General features: G+C 53.3%; 2 protein-coding genes across 12 annotated transcripts; one reads left to right on the top strand and one right to left on the bottom strand.

Annotated features, from left to right (window-relative positions):
* Positions 1-204: 204 nt before the first annotated feature.
* Positions 205-2,303, bottom strand: APOM (apolipoprotein M). Its single transcript, XM_082663415.1, has 6 exons — positions 2,105-2,303; positions 1,569-1,723; positions 1,206-1,279; positions 1,014-1,112; positions 737-835; positions 205-330 (listed from the first exon to the last, which is right to left on the bottom strand). Exons 1-6 carry the CDS (start codon positions 2,216-2,218, stop codon positions 305-307), a joined length of 567 nt encoding a protein of 188 aa, XP_082519541.1. The 5' UTR covers positions 2,219-2,303; the 3' UTR covers positions 205-304.
* A 2,316-nt stretch (positions 2,304-4,619) lies between these two features.
* On the top strand, positions 4,620-15,702 carry BAG6 (BAG cochaperone 6). Of its 11 annotated transcripts, none has more exons than XM_082663408.1 (26): positions 4,620-4,835; positions 5,508-5,628; positions 6,662-6,779; positions 6,893-7,089; positions 7,326-7,379; positions 7,540-7,614; positions 8,230-8,468; positions 8,957-9,086; positions 9,576-9,773; positions 9,991-10,243; positions 10,597-10,674; positions 10,786-10,893; positions 11,016-11,128; positions 11,237-11,324; positions 11,530-11,813; positions 12,216-12,513; positions 12,672-12,841; positions 13,034-13,087; positions 13,200-13,302; positions 13,394-13,518; positions 13,698-13,844; positions 13,945-14,004; positions 14,115-14,258; positions 14,344-14,451; positions 14,979-15,125; positions 15,417-15,591. In XM_082663408.1, exons 2-26 carry the CDS (start codon positions 5,521-5,523, stop codon positions 15,510-15,512), a joined length of 3,495 nt encoding a protein of 1,164 aa, XP_082519534.1. In that variant the 5' UTR covers positions 4,620-4,835; positions 5,508-5,520; the 3' UTR covers positions 15,513-15,591. The 11 variants fall into 11 exon arrangements, with proteins under 11 accessions (XP_082519534.1, XP_082519533.1, XP_082519532.1 ...); XM_082663407.1 differs by having other exon boundaries at positions 4,620-4,863; XM_082663406.1 differs by lacking the exon at positions 4,620-4,835 and adding an exon at positions 4,890-5,024 and having other exon boundaries at positions 14,979-15,121; positions 15,417-15,702.
* Positions 15,703-15,755: the final 53 nt, after the last annotated feature.

Here is a 15,755-nt window from a genome sequence, read left to right as displayed (position 1 = left end):
GGCTTTGCTCACTCAGCAATAAATGTGTCACACCAAATCCTAAATACACCACTAAAAGTGAGAGTTACTGTCACTCAGTGTCCTTCCTGACGCCGTCCAGCTGGGGGCTTAGGTGGTAGAAGGTCCAGAGGGAGTACTGAAATGGGGGGAGTGGGACTGATGTTGGGAGACAAACCCCCAAATGAGATGAGGATTGAAAAATCATCTTTATTCTTGAAAGGGAGTTAAGAGTCTCCAGCTTCTCCCCCCACCACAATCTCAGTTCCTACTGTATCCATCTGGGGGGCACAGATGAAGCCACAGGTCAGTTACTGGACAGCTCACAGGTCTCTGGTGGGAGGAGGGAGAAAAAAAGAGGATGAAAAGGAAGGAGACCCAGGGAGAGAGGCAAGGTTGATGGTAATGGGATGAGGAAGAATGTACTCCCTCATTCCCCCATGTTAGAGACCGGGTCTCTGAGGGCTTTTTTCCCTACAGACCTCTGCCCCCTGTCTGACCCTCTGCCCCTTTTATCCACTGCAAACTCAGAAACCTCTCTTGAGTATCCCAGAGCCCATCCTGGCTCCCTGTGGTGCCATTGCAGTCTGTGACACAAATGGAAGTGTCAACACAGCCAATGTGATGATGTTGGCCTTTGGCCATGCCCTCTGGTGACATCACTTGAGTCCCTTTCATCCAGCACTCACAGAAGACTTGGTGAGTCCTAGTTGTTTTCTGTTGGACTCTACCCCCTCACCTTGATTCCTGGGAGTCAGTAAGAAGGCCTTAAAGTCGAGGCAGGAGGTCAGGGACTGGAATTCCTCCACACACTTCTCGGGAGGGTGTGGTGAGCGATCTGGAAGAGCAAGGCAAGGCCCGTGAAAGCCCGTGCTTCTCAGCACCGCCCCTGCTGAGGCCCTCACGGAAGCACGCAGCCCTTCCTGAGATGATGTCACGGAGCCCAGAGAAAGGGGCTCTCTTGCCCCCCGGCTCCCGCTTCCCCCCAGCGCTTCCTGCCTGGCACCCTCACTCACTGTAGAGGAGGAAGCGCTGGTAACCCTGGCCTGTCTCTTTCAGCATGATTCCGCCTGGGCATGCGCTGGAGAAGAGCTTGGTCTTCATGTCAGGGCGGCCTGTCAGGGTGGGTGGGGCAAGTGTGAGGACTGAGGTACAGAAGCAAGCAAGCCCAGGGGGCTTGAGGAGACTGAGGGCTGGAGAGAACCAACCTTCGGTTCTGAGATCTGTGCTCCCCTCAGACAGGTGGTAGATCCATTTCCGGGGCGCACAGAGCCCATTTTTCCTGCAGAGGTGGTGGTGACAAGGAAGAAAGACTGAGTGACACCTCAACCGCTCAGTACCAGCCTCTGTTTACTTCATCTTACTTCCTCTTGAAGCCTGGCTCCCCTTGGGTTTCAAGCTACCAAGGGATGGTTAGGTCCCTATCTCTCCGGAGGGAAACTAATAGAGCTGTTGAACTCAAGTGGACCAAGAATAATGGATATGCCAAAGAGCCCAGCTCTTTGTGGGTGGGTGCTCACACTTTAGGCAGAGACTGTACCTACTGCTGCCTCTGCCTCCTCACCACTCACGTGCGGATGGTAGCTCGAAGCTGGAGCTGCATGGGGGCAGAGCCCACGGCCATGTTGAAGACAATGTTGTCCACAGGGTCAAAAGTCGCCAACTCCTCCTTGGTGGGAGCTGCCCCTGCGATAAAGTACCACCGGCCCAGATGGGGCTCTGGGAACTGGAGAGACAACGAGGGGAGCAGAAGAAGGTGGGTCTCACTACAGAATCCATCCAACCTCTTCATCAGTCAGAATGACAATGCTTAGGGGTGAAGGTGTTGGCTGCCTTTTTCCAACTGAGGGTTGGATCCATGACAAGGAGTCATTAAATGACTTTTCCTCTTTGCCCCTCCTCAGTAAACCCCACCTCCCAATTCTACATGTCTTCACATTGATGGCCACAGTACTAATATTTTTTTTACTTCTTGCTTTCATCATCACAACACCCACACCCTCTTCCTCGCTTCCTTTCCCAGTGTGGCTTTTTGGTCATCCTAGGCCACTTCTCAAGGGCCCCCCAACCCCCAACCGGCAAAGCTTCCCACATTCTCAGTCCATACCTCTTTCCCATCTAGTCCTTCAGTTGTCAGCTGACTGTGCTCAGGGCACTGGTAGATGGAGTTAAGGAGAATGCCATAGAGGTAGAGTAGAGCTGCCCAAATTTGGTGGAACATCTTCAGGCAGGAGGGAGCTGGGGGTCTGCGTGGAGTGGCTGGTGCCTTAACTGCTCTCCCCCTTGCCTCGTGGACTGGCTGCTCAGTCCACTCTGCTTCCAGCCCCCTTGCCTCGACCCTTGACCCTTTCACCTGCTAATGAGTAACTTCAACCTTGTTTTCCAACCCAAGCCTGGATTACTTACAGTGTTTGGGACTTCCTCCCCATCTTCTAAATGCAACTACTCCACAATACATCCTGGCATGTCCAGGGTCTCCCAGGAATTAAGAGAGCTGAGCCCTCCAGGTAGGCCTGTGGTCTTTCAACCCATATCTGAGCTGGGATATCTGCTGTGCTGTGCAGCACTGAAGAGAAGTGGATTGATTCTTTCATTCGCTCACTTAGCAAACAGTTTTTGAGTTCCAGCTGTTGGTCAGGAACTGGCTAAGCCCTGGGAACATAACAATGAATAAGACACAGTCCCTGGCCTTGAAGAAGTCAGTCTACAGAAAACTAGCTGTATAAACAAATCATTGCAGTACAACCTGGTAAGTGCTTTAGAACAGGTATGAACCAGGTGCTGGAGCATGGTGGATGGGAGGCTTTCTCTCTGAAGTTGTTAATTGGGGAAACTATATGTACACCCCCCAGAAAAGTTTGCTGACACATGAGTTCATTCACTCAATGTTTATAAGTAAGAGACTACATAATCTAGTGGTTAAAGAGAACAGACAGTGGTGTCAGGCAGAGTGGGTCCAAACCCTTAACTCTACTTATCGATCTTGGATAACTTTATTAACCTTTATGCCTGTTTTTTCATCTGTAGAATGAGCAAATCATCCATCTCATAGGACTAAAAGAGCTAATGCACATAAAGCCCACAGCAAAGGCCTGCACAGAAGTCCAAAATAAATATTCGCTATAATTAATAGTAGTGTTTGTAAAGTACTTATTAGTCTCTGGTGGGCATTAAGTTCTCAAGTAGCAGAAGGTAGGGAAAGAATTGTCAAGAGCCAGTCATTGCGTAGTGAGTGCCAAGTGGGTGGAGCAGTTAATGTAATGGAAGGTGTGGAGCTTCTTTTATAAATTGTTTATAACCCACAGACTGCCATAAAGGTTTGTTCTGAGAGGTGAGGCTTGCTATGGGCTTGCAATTTACTTAAAAGAATAAACTTTGGAGAGGCCGTGATAGTGAGAGGCCCGCGCACCGCGATGAAGAGTGGCCCCCGCTTGCCACAACTAGAGAAAGCCCTCGCACAGAAACGAAGACCCAACACAGCAAAAATAAATTAATTAATAAAAGAATAAACTTTGGATGATGTGTATATGAGGGTTCATTATTACTGTTTTGGGCTAATATTTGACATTTTTAATTAAAAAAAACTAAGATACAAGTTATTGTGGCAGTAAAGTAGAAGTGATTGACCCAAGGGAGTGTGGTAGGCCTGAATTTGTCAGTTCTGCCACTGACATTCGCCTAGGTGTACTCACCTGTAAAGTGGATGTAATACTTATCTCAGATGTTGAAAGCCTTTTGACAGTACGTGAAACCCTCAGCAAACTGGCTGGCACAAACTAGGGGCTCATGTACAGGTGCTTACTAGAACTCTTAATTGAAACAGTACTGGGACTTAAGTATAAACTACGAATCCCAGAAAGGGTGGGCACCACAGGCAGGCACACTGGCAGCACCGCGGGGCCCAGGCCCCTGCCCGAGGGGCTGGGCGAGAAGAGGACAGAGGGACGATAATCTCCCCGGACCTCCGGCCCGCAGAAGCTCTTAGGCGGCCCTTTCAATTCCCCAGGGTCAGAGTCTTGTGTTTCGGTCCAGTGTAACTCTATTTGCTCCCAATTCCCAAACTCGGAGGCGTCCTTTTTTAGACAAAAGTCCTGAAAGGCAGTAAATCCTTAGCTTCTCCAAAACATGGCGTGTCCCCTCAGCCGCACACCGCCGGGGAAGAACATGGCGCCACAAAACGCCCACCGGGCAAAACTGAGGTCAAACCCAACGACGCCACCGCACGCAAATCAGCTCGAGAGCCGCCTCCAACCGCCTATGGAAAGGGTGACTTCCGGAAGCGCCGAAGGAGTGGCGCAACGAGGACGACGGTAAGAGGAAGACAGTATTCTAGGTGGCCAGGACAGTGCCGCCTCAAATTCTCTGCCGGCCAAGATTTTAACATAGATTAGCGAGGCACAATCCCCAGTCTCCAAACTCCAAGATCCATATAACTGTTTAAAGCCGCTCTCGAAGCAGTCGAAGAGTGCCACCTGATAATTTTTTTTCAGGCATTTATAGGGGCCACCACAACCCCCTACTGCTTAAGCGCGCGCACGTAACAAATGGACAGCGCCGGCGGGGGTGGGGAGATGCCTAAATGTGTACGCATGCGTAGTGCGAGGCACGCAAGCGCAGTACGGTCCCCCGGGCGGCGGCGGCGGCGGCGGCTCTTCGGGGTGCTCGGCTCCCTCCCATCTAGGCCGGCCCCGGCCCGTTTAGCCCCCAGGAACTCACTATTTGGGGCCGCGGACTTTCTCGTCGTGCCCCACAAAAGTAAAGCTTGGGGACCTGGGGGGAGCCGGAAGTACCGCCTCGCGATCCCCAAATACTGTCGGAAACGGAAGTGGCCATCGGAGGCAGGTTGGGGGGAGGCCGGAAGTGACGGTACAGTGGGGAAGTCGGGGGCGGAGCTGCGGGGTTGTGGGGTGTGTGTGTGTTTGGTGTGTGTGTGGGGGTGTGTTTGGTCTGTGTTGGTTGCGTCGCTCTGCTAGAGCACCGAGGGTAGGTGGAAGAGGGAGGCAGTCAGCTAGCAGAGCTGGCCCACCGTGAGTGTCCGTCATTTCGGGTCTGTGGCGACTTAGGCGGGTTCGATGGGCGTGGCGTGGCGTGGCGCGCGTGCGCGAAACCACTTTCTCCGCATAGTCTGGCGCGACCCTCGGTCTCTCGTTGTCCCAGGGTTTGCCTACTTCTCGGGCCCTTGTCTTATCGCGACCAGTGATGACACTGGTCTTGTGTTTCCTTCCTTCTCTGCTTCCTAGCCCGACTGGCCCTCCCTTATTGTGATTGGCATCGTGGAGGCCCTCCCACCTGCCGTCCTCCAGATCCCTGTGCCGTCGATCTCTTGGCCTTTGTGTTTCTCTCCCTGTGCCCCGGAATCTGAAGGGGAATGGGGGAGGGTGTGAGTGTGTGTGCCTGTGTGAGAGAAACTCTTTAGGTATTGGGGCGGAGTCTCGGGCCGGGGAGGCTTCCGGGTATATAAAACTCTGCTCTGGGGGACAGCGGACCTCCCTCATAACATTCTTCCTTAGAGAGCTGTCGGCCATGGAGCCCAATGATAGTACCAGTACCACTATGGAGGAACCTGACAGCCTGGAGGTGCTGGTGAAGACCCTGGACTCTCAGACCCGGACCTTTATTGTGGGGGCCCAGGTGAGACCCCAGTACTTCTGGGAGACACCCATTAACTCTTCCTCTTATAGGTTCCTTATTCTGAGAGAAGAGCCTAATTTTCTGGTTTTCACATTTTCTTTCATTGATTCCTTTGTTCATATTGTAGCCAGAACATTTTCTGATGTTTCCTCTTTGGTTTTTGTTGGGGAAGGCAGATTTTCTTTTGCCTTACTCCACCTGGATAAAACTCAGTGCAGAGAGAAAGAAGGAAGGAGGAATCTGTATTCCAACATCATAGATGAATCCCAGCCCAAAGGGAGAGACACGGCTCCTGCCTTTGGGAAAGGAAAGAGAACACACAGACCTAAAATACAAATGTGTCTTAAAAACAAAAACTGGTGACGTCTGTACTGTGTATTTAAAGGATAGAAATCAGATCCTGTAATGCTCATAATGCAGGTAGAGCTCTAATAGACAAAATTTTGAGGTGGTTAATTTATAGTTTTAAACACGGTGTTACATGTATTTAAGGAGACCATGTAGGTTTGTGTGATTAGATGTACGTAAACAGCTTGGTACTCTTTAAGAGTCAGTTGTCTAGTTAGGAAAAATGTTTTTCTGGCTTGCCCCTTTTTCTTTCTTCTTGCTTGAGTCTGCCTTCCTTAATCTGATTTTCTACTCCATCTTCTTTGTCACTGCTTTTAGCTTTGAGATTACAGTGTTGGTATCGTTCTGTGTTTGGGGAGGGGTCACCGGTATCTTTAGACACACACATTACTTTGGGAGCCAGGCAGAGAAGGAGAGAAGAGAATGTCAGTTGACTTTTCTGTTTTTCAACCCTGTAGTTTTGTCCTAGGTTTATAACCTGAAGTTCCTCATGTTTATTGTATGTATATTGACAGGTGTTGCCTTAGTTCAGGGCTTTGCACAATAATTAATCTCACAGTTAAGACAGGCAGGTAGTGATTTTATGATGGGATGGTTTTTACCCCTCACAAGTCGGTTGTCCCTCTGTTGTCCTTCCTTTTTCTTCCATTCCCAGATTCCTATTTATGTCTCGTCTTCTTTACAGATGAATGTAAAGGAGTTTAAGGAGCACATTGCTGCTTCTGTCAGCATCCCCTCTGAGAAACAGCGGCTTATCTATCAGGGGCGAGTTCTGCAGGATGATAAGAAGCTCCAGGAATACAGTAAGGGGGTGGGGGAGGCAGTTCAGAGCTGCCGCTGCTGTTCAGAGGGATGAGCTGAGGCCGTGGGTTTACCTGATCATACAATGTTTCGGTGTAAATCTTTTTTTCTGCAGATGTTGGGGGAAAGGTTATCCACCTTGTGGAACGGGCTCCTCCTCAGACTCAGCTCCCTTCTGGAGCGTCTTCTGGAACAGGGTCTGCCTCAGCCACCCATGGTGGGGGACCCCCACCTGGTACTCGGGGGCCTGGGGCCTCTGTTCATGACCGGAATGCCAACAGCTATGTCATGGTTGGAACCTTCAATCTTCCTGTAAGCTTGTGTTTCACATGGGATGGTTTTTCTGGGGGTAGTTTTGGTTGTGGTAGCAGTCAAGAGCTTATAAGACAGGCGTCTCAGTCTTTAGATTGGGTTTGGAGAGCCCTGTGGTCTGATGATGGCCTCAGTCTTTGAAGAGATAGGGGGTGGGGCTCCAGAGAATCAGTTGGAAGTGCGGGGGCCTTAGTATTTGACTTCTCCCAGAACAACTTCCCTTACCCTTTCCCCAGAGTGACGGCTCTGCTGTGGATGTTCACATCAACATGGAACAGGCCCCGATTCAGGTATCACGAGGCCTGGGAGGGTCAGGGAAGGGGATCTGGGAGAAGGAGGCCATGAAGTGGGGGCGGATCTGGCTGAGGAGATGGCTGGGACCTGGTTTAATAGGTGGTGGAGCTTGTGGCTTATCTCAGACCTGTCCTGATCTTCTCTCTCCTGTTGTAGAGTGAGCCCCGAGTACGGCTGGTGATGGCTCAGCACATGATCAGGGATATACAAACCTTACTATCCCGGATGGAGGTGAGTGGGCAGGGCTGGCTAGGGTCTGTCTGTCTCACTGCATCCTCCCTACCCCTTTTCTCTCAGCCTAGGGGTGGGGGCATGACTGGCCACATCCACTGGATTCTCCCCTCCTAATCTAATCTCTTTGCAGTCTTCATTCTTTCGGGAAGAAAAAGTATCTTTGTGAGGCTGTTTCATCCCTGCCAATTCTCTAAGTCCCGGGTATCTGGGCAGTTTGTTGCAGACTTGTCAGATGATTCTCATGGCATGTTTTTTCAGTTAAATACGGATTCCATGCTTTTCTATTCCTCGCTTATCATATTTTATACTGGGATGGCCTAATTTTATTAGTTTGCTTTTGCAACCGGTGGCCTTTCCTTCTTTTCTCTTGGAGGTTAGGAAACCCCAGGCCATACTTTTTTTTTAGTAATTTGTTTGCAAGCATCATAGGTATTCATCACACACCTAACTTGCGTAAGTCTTAGGGAGTTGCTAGGGAGTCAGGTGTAGATGCAGAGCCCTGCCTTCAGGGAGCCGAGTTAGCGCATTCTCCACTCAGTCTGCTTTGACCTGAGTAATTTTCTGCTGCTGTCTCATCTTGCCTTTGGTGTCCTGACTCTTCCCCACCTTCAGTGCCGAGGGGGACCCCAAGCCCAGCAGAGTCAGGCGCCCCCACAGACGCCAGCTGTGGCCTCGGAGCCAGTAGCCTTGAGCTCTCCAACATCAGAACCGGTCGAAAGTGAAGTGCCTCCTCGGGAGCCCATGGAGGCAGAAGAGGTGGAGGAGCGCGCCCCTGCCCAGAGCCCAGAGCTCTCCCCTTCCGGCCCAGCCCCAGCAGGCCCAGCACCTGCCCCAGACACAAACGCACCCAAGTGAGAGATGGAGGGAACCTTTTGGGGTAGGAGTGGGTTGGGGATTCTAAGTGAAGTATGAGGACCAGGGAAGGTCTGATGGGAGAGGAAGGATTGCTTAGGGGTTATACCTGTAGAGTTAGTGTTGAGGGGCAGGGAGGGGCTCCAGTGTAGGTAAATGGGGTTAGGCCTGGCCGCTGAGCCAGAAGCACTGGTCTCCCTGGGGCAAGGAAATCCAAGTGGTGCTTCCTGAGTCCACACAGGCCCCGTCTGTTTCTTAGGGTTAGTGTTTTGCCATTGTAGGTACAGGATTGTATGGTGGGGAGGGTGGAAGCAGTTTATTTTCCTCTTCTCATCTTCCCCTGGGTGAGGTTAAAGAACGGAAGCTCTGCTAGTTCAGGAAGGGATTGGGCCAGGGGTCTGGGAGGCCAGGAAGAGGTAGGGCAGATATGGTGAGGTTGGGAATCTGAGGGAAGCCTTGGCTCACTGCCCCTTGGGGTTGCCCACAGCCATCCTTCCCCTGCGGAGTATGTCGAGGTGCTTCAGGAGCTACAGCGGCTTGAGAGCCGCCTCCAGCCTTTCCTGCAGCGCTACTATGAGGTTCTGGGCGCCGCCGCCACTACAGACTACAATAACAATGTGAGCCCGCCCACCCCCTTGCCCAGTACTCCCCAGTGGGGCAGGGAGAAATGCAGATCACCCCTTCCCCCCGCAGAAGGCACTGCCTTCGACAGAATAGCTGCCCTTTAGATTTGGAAGGAAGTGATCTTTTCCTCCGTGACAGAGAAGGAGGATCTTTTTCTCCCTGACATCTTTATCATGGCCACTGTCACTGTCCTCGCACCCTCTTGATCCCCTCAGTGAGTTATTTAGGAAGTTTATAAAGTAAGGGAGATTAGCAGGTGGTAACTGATTCATTGTAGGGCTTATTTTATCAGGAAGCTGTTAACGTGTATAAAACAGAATTTACTTGCAAAGATGTGGTCTACACAGAAGCTTCTAAGCACGTACTTGAAGACGTAGAGGACGTGAGAACGTGATAATTTCAAGAAGGTGCTGTTTTTGTTAGCAAGGTGGATTCTAACCTAATGTTTTCCACCTTTCTGTGTTTGGCCCCGGGGAGTACAGCAAGAGGGCCGTGAAGAGGACCAGCGCTTGATCAACTTGGTGGGGGAGAGCCTGCGGCTGCTGGGCAACACCTTTGTGGCGTTGTCTGACCTGCGTTGCAATCTGGCGTGTGCGCCGCCGCGTCACCTGCATGTGGTCCGGCCCATGTCTCACTACACCACCCCCATGGTGCTCCAGCAGGCGGCCATCCCCATCCAGGTGGGTCAGGGGAGTCTGGCCTGAGGGAGAATGGAGGGCTGTCAGTGGAACGATCCAGCATAGCTATTGGGCTCAAAAGAGGTTAGAAGGGGAGCAGACTTTGAAAACGTGGTGACGCACGATGAAGGAGCCTTTAGAAGTACAGTGTGTCGTGGGGTGCTCTGGGTTAGGCTCTGGTGTTTTTCTCACTTCTGCCCCATCCATCTCTATCGTCCAGATCAACGTGGGGACCACTGTGACCATGACGGGGAATGGGACCCGGCCCCCCCCGACTCCCAATGCAGAGGCACCTCCCCCTGGTCCTGGGCAGGCCTCGTCCTTGGCCCCCTCTTCTACCACCGTCGAGTCTTTGGCTGAGGGGGCTCCCCCGCTAGGACCGGCTCCCCCACCGACCGCCAGCCACCCAAGGGTCATCCGGATTTCCCACCAGAGTGTGGAACCCGTGGTTATGATGCACATGAACATTCAAGGTGAGTTAGGAACAGTCGCTGGCAGAGAAGAGCAGCGCGATGTGGGAGGTGGGGTTGGCGCTGAGGTGTGAGGGCGCCAGGGTGGGGAAGGGGAGGCCAGGGCTGATGGCGGTGGCAGGGGGATCGAGCAGAAGCTCTTCTGGTTGGTGTGGGGGGGGAGGGACAGGAAGAACTACTTGTCCTCAGAGAGCTGTTTGCATGGTGAAGGGAGTGTCTTCTCCTTGGCTAGATGGAGTGAAAGGCAGGCTTTGTGGTCGGGGGAGTGGAAGCCTGAAGCGCGCCGATCTCAGGAGGATACAGTCAGGCCTTGGCCCCGCCTGTCTCAGGGCCACTCTCTCTGTCTCCTTGCCCAGATTCTGGCACACAGCCCGGTGGAGTTCCGAGTGCTCCCACTGGCCCCCTAGGACCCCCTGGTCATGGCCAGACCCTGGGTAAGAGTGAGGGCATCAGAGCAGGCTGAGCTCTGGGTAGAGAAGGGGTAGGGCCAAGTGGGTGGGTTGAAGGGGGTCCAGGTTCAAGGTTACATCAGACCCACCCCCCAGGCTCCACCCACATCCAGCTGCCCTCCCTGCCCCCTGAGTTCATGCACGCCGTCGCCCACCAGATCACACATCAGGCCATGGTGGCAGCTGTTGCCTCCGCGGCCGCAGGTAATGACCTGAAAGGGGAAGCCTGGGAGGTGGGGCCTGGACCACGGTGGTGGGCATCATCCACTGGCAGGCCGGGGCCCGGCCCTCAGCCCTCTTCGGTCTCTCCCCTCTGCCACCCACAGGACAGCAGGTGCCAGGCTTCCCGACAGCTCCCACCCGGGTGGTGATTGCCCGGCCCACCCCTCCACAGGCTCGGCCTTCCCATCCTGGGGGGCCCCCAGTCTCGGGGGCTCTGGTGAGTAGGGGTGGGGGAGTTCCACTGGGGATGAGTGTGGGGAGAAAATTCTATGGTGGGGCATGGAGAGGCCAAGACTGAAAGCCTGCCTTTCTCCTCTTCCCTCAGCCGGGCGCTGGTCTGGGTACCAACGCCTCTTTAGCCCAGATGGTGAGTGGCCTCGTGGGGCAGCTTCTTATGCAGCCTGTTCTTGTGGGTGAGTACTTGTTCTTCCCCACTTCAAACTGAAGAGGTTTCCCTGGCTCTGAAGGCTGATGCTCCCTTCCCGGTCTCCTCACTGGCACTTCCCAGTTCTCTCCATATTCCTTTGTTCTTGCTTTCCTACTGGGAAGACCAGAGTGGAGATGCTGTGGGGTCTTGATTTTCTTGAGATTTCAACTTTCCTCTTTTGGCTCCTATAGCTCAGGGGACCCCAGGAATGGCTCCACCTCCAGCCCCTGCCACTGCGTCAGCCAGTGCCGGCACCACCAACACAGCTACCACAGCTGGCCCTGCCCCCGGGGGGCCTGCCCAGCCTCCACCTCCTCAACCCTCCGCCTCTGATCTTCAGTTCTCTCAGCTCCTGGGGAACCTGCTGGGGCCTGCAGGGCCAGGGGCTGGAGGGCCTGGCATGGCTTCCCCCACCATTACTGTGGCGATGCCTGGTGTCCCTGCCTTTCTCCAGGGCATGACTGACTTCTTGCAGGTGAGTGGCTGGCTTGCTCCTCACTTCACCCTTCCTATTCCTGGGCCCAGCCAGGCACTGGAGTCTTGTTGCCATTATATTGCCACTTGGAAGGAAACTTGGGAATTTATTGATTCTGAACCCTCCATTTTGGAGATGAGGAAAACAGGGCTTGGAGAGAGAAGCATAGTAATTTGGGTCACTGCCTTCTGACCTAACCTCATCAGAGGGAGAGAGGCAGCTGCTCAACCTGACTCGACTCTGGAGAAGCTACAGTGTGTATTCTGCTTTAAGGTGCAAAGACTGGAATAGAGCTCCACGTCTTCCAGACCCCTGTTGATTTGTGCCTTCCTGATGCCCTTTTATGCCCTTGTCCCCATTCTCACTTTGTCTTCTGTTCTTCCTTCCTTCTCTGTGGGGCAGGCGACACAAACAGCTGCTCCGCCACCTCCGCCACCTCCGCCCCCACCCCCACCTCCGGCCCCAGAACAGCAGACGGCGCCTCCACCAGGGTCCCCCTCTGGTGGCGCAGGGAGTCCTGGAGGCCTGGGTCCTGAGAGCCTGCCGCTCGAGTTTTTCACCTCGGTGGTGCAGGGTGTGCTGAGTTCCCTGCTGGGCTCCCTGGGGGCTCGGGCTGGCAGCAGTGAAAGTATCGCTGCTTTCATACAACGCCTCAGTGGATCCAGCAACATCTTTGAGCCTGGGGCTGATGGGGCTCTCGGTGAGCAAATGGGGGTGCCTTGGCCTTCTCTAGGGAGGGGCAACCAGGGGACGGTAGATGGCCTTTGTTAGGGGTATTGTCACGGTGGAGTGAGGCTGATGGGCTGGTGGGCAGGCCAGGTGGTAAAGGCCACTGCTTCCTTCTGCCCCTGTCCCTAGGATTTTTTGGGGCACTGCTCTCTCTTCTGTGCCAGAACTTCTCCATGGTGGATGTGGTGATGCTTCTCCACGGGCATTTCCAGCCACTGCAGCGGCTCCAGCCCCAGCTGCGATCTTTCTTCCACCAGCACTATCTGGGTGGCCAGGAACCCACACCTGGTAACATCCGGGTAAATGAAGACCTTGGGCCCAGAGCTCTTCTCACCTTCAGTTCCTTATTCCTAACTTTGTTCGTTGCCTAAAGCTGTGTCTGCCCCAGCTCAAGCCCTGGGCTTGGTTGGGGAGGAGGGGGAAGTGTCTTGAGGGGTGTGGGACTTGGTTCTAAACTTGTGCTGTTCCCTTCCCCCCACACCGCCCTCCAGACGGCAACCCACACATTGATCACGGGGCTAGAAGAATACGTGCGGGAGAGTTTTGTGAGTAACCCTTCCCCATCCCCTCCTCTCCTGGCTCTGGTCAGGATAGCCCACGGCTCCCAGTCTCTCAGGGCTTCTGATTTGGGGGTCTTGTGTGTGTTTTGTCTCTCAGTCTTTGGTGCAAGTTCAGCCAGGTGTGGACATCATCCGGACAAACCTGGAATTTCTCCAAGAGCAGTTTAATAGCATTGCTGCTCACGTGATGCACTGCACAGGTCAGGGGCTCGCTGGGCCCAGGTGAATGGGGCGTGTTGGATGTGCAGGGCTGCTGGGTGCCAGCATTCCGTCCTTATTTCTCACCCACAGACAGTGGATTTGGGGCCCGTTTGCTAGAGCTGTGTAACCAGGGCCTGTTTGAATGCCTGGCCCTGAACCTGCACTGCTTGGGGGGGCAGCAGATGGAGCTTGCTGCTGTCATCAATGGCCGAATTGTAAGCATCACCCAGCCCCAGATTCCCAGCCTTTTGTTTCCTCAGGTTTCTGTTTTCTTTGGTATCCTGCAGTTTTCTTTTCTTTTTTCTTTTTCTCAAAACTGCCATCCTTTACTGTTTGGTACCTTTCGAAAGCTGTTTGAGGGTTTTGTGTTCCAAGTCTGCTTTCTGCCCCCCAGCGTCGCATGTCTCGTGGAGTGAATCCGTCCTTGGTGAGCTGGCTCACCACTATGATGGGACTGAGGCTTCAGGTGGTGCTGGAGCACATGCCTGTAGGCCCTGATGCCATTCTCAGATATGTTCGCAGGGTTGGTGATCCCCCTCAGGTAAGGGACCTGATGGGCTATGGGGTCAGGGGACTCGAAGGAACTGCAGAGATCTGAGAGGGCCTTTTGTGGTGGTCTCCTTCTCTGTCCTTTTGCACAGACGCTTCCTGAGGAGCCAATGGAAATTCAGGGATCAGAGAGAACTCCCCCTGAGCCTCAGGTACCAGGGAGAGGTCGAGGAGCCAGATAATGTGGAGTGGAGGGCTGGGGCCGGAAGGGCTGGAGGCTGAGAATTCTGAAGCCTGGGTCTTCCCACTGTCTGACTGCCAGCGGGAGAATGCTTCTCCAGCCCCTGGGACAACAGCAGAAGAGGCCATGTCCCGAGGTCCGCCTCCTGCTCCTGAGGGAGGCTCCCGAGACGAGCAGGATGGAGCTTCAGCCGAGACAGAACCTTGGGCAGCTGCAGTCCCCCCAGTGAGTGTCAGGAGGTGGTCCAGTGGGCTAAGTAAGGCAGCTGAAAGTTGTGGGAATGACTATTTTTTTATCTTTTCCTCCCCAGGAATGGGTTCCTATTATCCAGCAGGACATTCACAGCCAGCGGAAGGTGAAACCGCAGCCCCCACTGAGCGATGCCTACCTCAGTGGTATGCCTGCCAAGAGACGTAAGGTTGGTTTGCCTCTTCCCTGAGGATCGCTCTTTATCCGAATTCCCCTGTTGTGCTTAGAGTCAAACTAATTAGAGCTGGAAAGAATTCTTCCTAGTTTAGTCCCCTGATTTAATTGATGAGGAAAACTTTCTGGCTCAGACTTGCTCACGGTTGTTGCCCCACATTTTTATATTAGTCTGTTTGTCAGCAGTCCTTGTCATCCCTCAGCTGCCCAATCCCCATGTGACCAGGGCCCATCGTCGTTAAGGTGGGCTTCCTCTTGTGGACTAGCTAGCTGTGAATACTGGGTGGCTTGACCCGTCCTGCCCCTCTTGTTTTGAAGACCAAGTCCAGCACATTCAATGGTGTTTTTGGCCAGAGCCAAACACAATTAGGAAGGCATTTCTGCTGTCAAAATGACACATGGACTGTTTCCCTTCTCTCCGCTAGCATGGAGACTCAGTGGTTGACTCATGGAAAGGGTGAGCTGGGTGGTGACATTGGATCTGATGTTGATCCTCTTTTCCCTTTCAACCCCATCCCCCAGACGATGCAGGGTGAGGGCCCCCAGCTGCTTCTCTCAGAGGCCGTGAGCCGGGCAGCTAAGGCAGCCGGAGCTCGGCCCCTGACAAGCCCCGAGAGCCTGAGCCGGGACCTGGAGGCACCAGAGGTTCAGGAGAGCTACAGGCAGCAGGTGCCCCCACCTTGAAGCAGCATAGGGATGGTCTAGTGGGAGGGATTGGGCTAGGGTCCCTTTTCCCTGGATCCCTTCAGAGATGAACTGGTCAGTCTGGGGCTACTACTTGGTTTTAAAATGTTTTCCCCTAGGGGCATCTGGGAAGGCTCAGTGATGCCATATTGGGCTACTGAACAGTACATGGCTGGTGGGGAAATGTTAGCTCCTGAGGGATGACTTGTGTGTGCTTGCTGGGATCCTAGGGGCTGGGCCAGTACCACTCCAACCTGCTTTGCTCTCTCTCTCTAGCTCCGGGCTGATATACAAAAGCGACTGCAGGAAGACCCTAACTACAGCCCCCAGCGCTTCCCTAATGCCCACAGGGCTTTTGCTGAGGATCCCTAGCTCTTTGCTCCATGGCCCTCCATCATCAGGGGACCATTTCTCCCCTCTTCCTTCACAGTATTTAAGAAATAAAGTCAGATTTTCCTGGCTCTTTCTTTTGGTCTCTAAATTGTCTTCGTTAAGTAGTCTAAGCCCCTTAATCTTCTATGAAGTTGGTTTTATAAATTAATTCCCAGGAACCCACCTATACTAGACAGCTTTTAACGTTTCACCACGAGCAGATGTGCAGTATGATGTTTTACT

The sequence above is a fragment of the Grampus griseus genome (genome assembly GCF_964374135.1).
Source record: "Grampus griseus genome assembly, chromosome: 10".
Classification (NCBI taxonomy): domain Eukaryota; kingdom Metazoa; phylum Chordata; class Mammalia; order Artiodactyla; family Delphinidae; genus Grampus; species Grampus griseus.
This window is presented reverse-complemented; position numbering and strand designations above follow the sequence as displayed.

What these genes read in the sequence shown, in the direction of transcription:
- APOM (XM_082663415.1), bottom strand. Translation starts at nt 2,218, where the DNA reads ATGTTCCACCAAATTTGGGCAGCTCTACTCTACCTCTATGGCATTCTC. An exon ending in CCAGCGCTTCCTCCTCTACA is followed by an intron (nt 836 to 1,013) that starts GTGAGTGAGGGT and finishes TTGCTCTTCCAG; the next exon opens with ATCGCTCACCACACCCTCCC. An exon ending in ACTGACTCCCAGGAATCAAG is followed by an intron (nt 331 to 736) that starts GTGAGGGGGTAG and finishes TCCTCCCACCAG; the next exon opens with AGACCTGTGAGCTGTCCAGT.
- BAG6 (XM_082663406.1), top strand. Translation starts at nt 5,521, where the DNA reads ATGGAGCCCAATGATAGTACCAGTACCACTATGGAGGAACCTGACAGC. An exon ending in TAAGAAGCTCCAGGAATACA is followed by an intron (nt 6,780 to 6,892) that starts GTAAGGGGGTGG and finishes TTTTTTCTGCAG; the next exon opens with ATGTTGGGGGAAAGGTTATC. An exon ending in AGGCGGCCATCCCCATCCAG is followed by an intron (nt 9,774 to 9,990) that starts GTGGGTCAGGGG and finishes TCTATCGTCCAG; the next exon opens with ATCAACGTGGGGACCACTGT.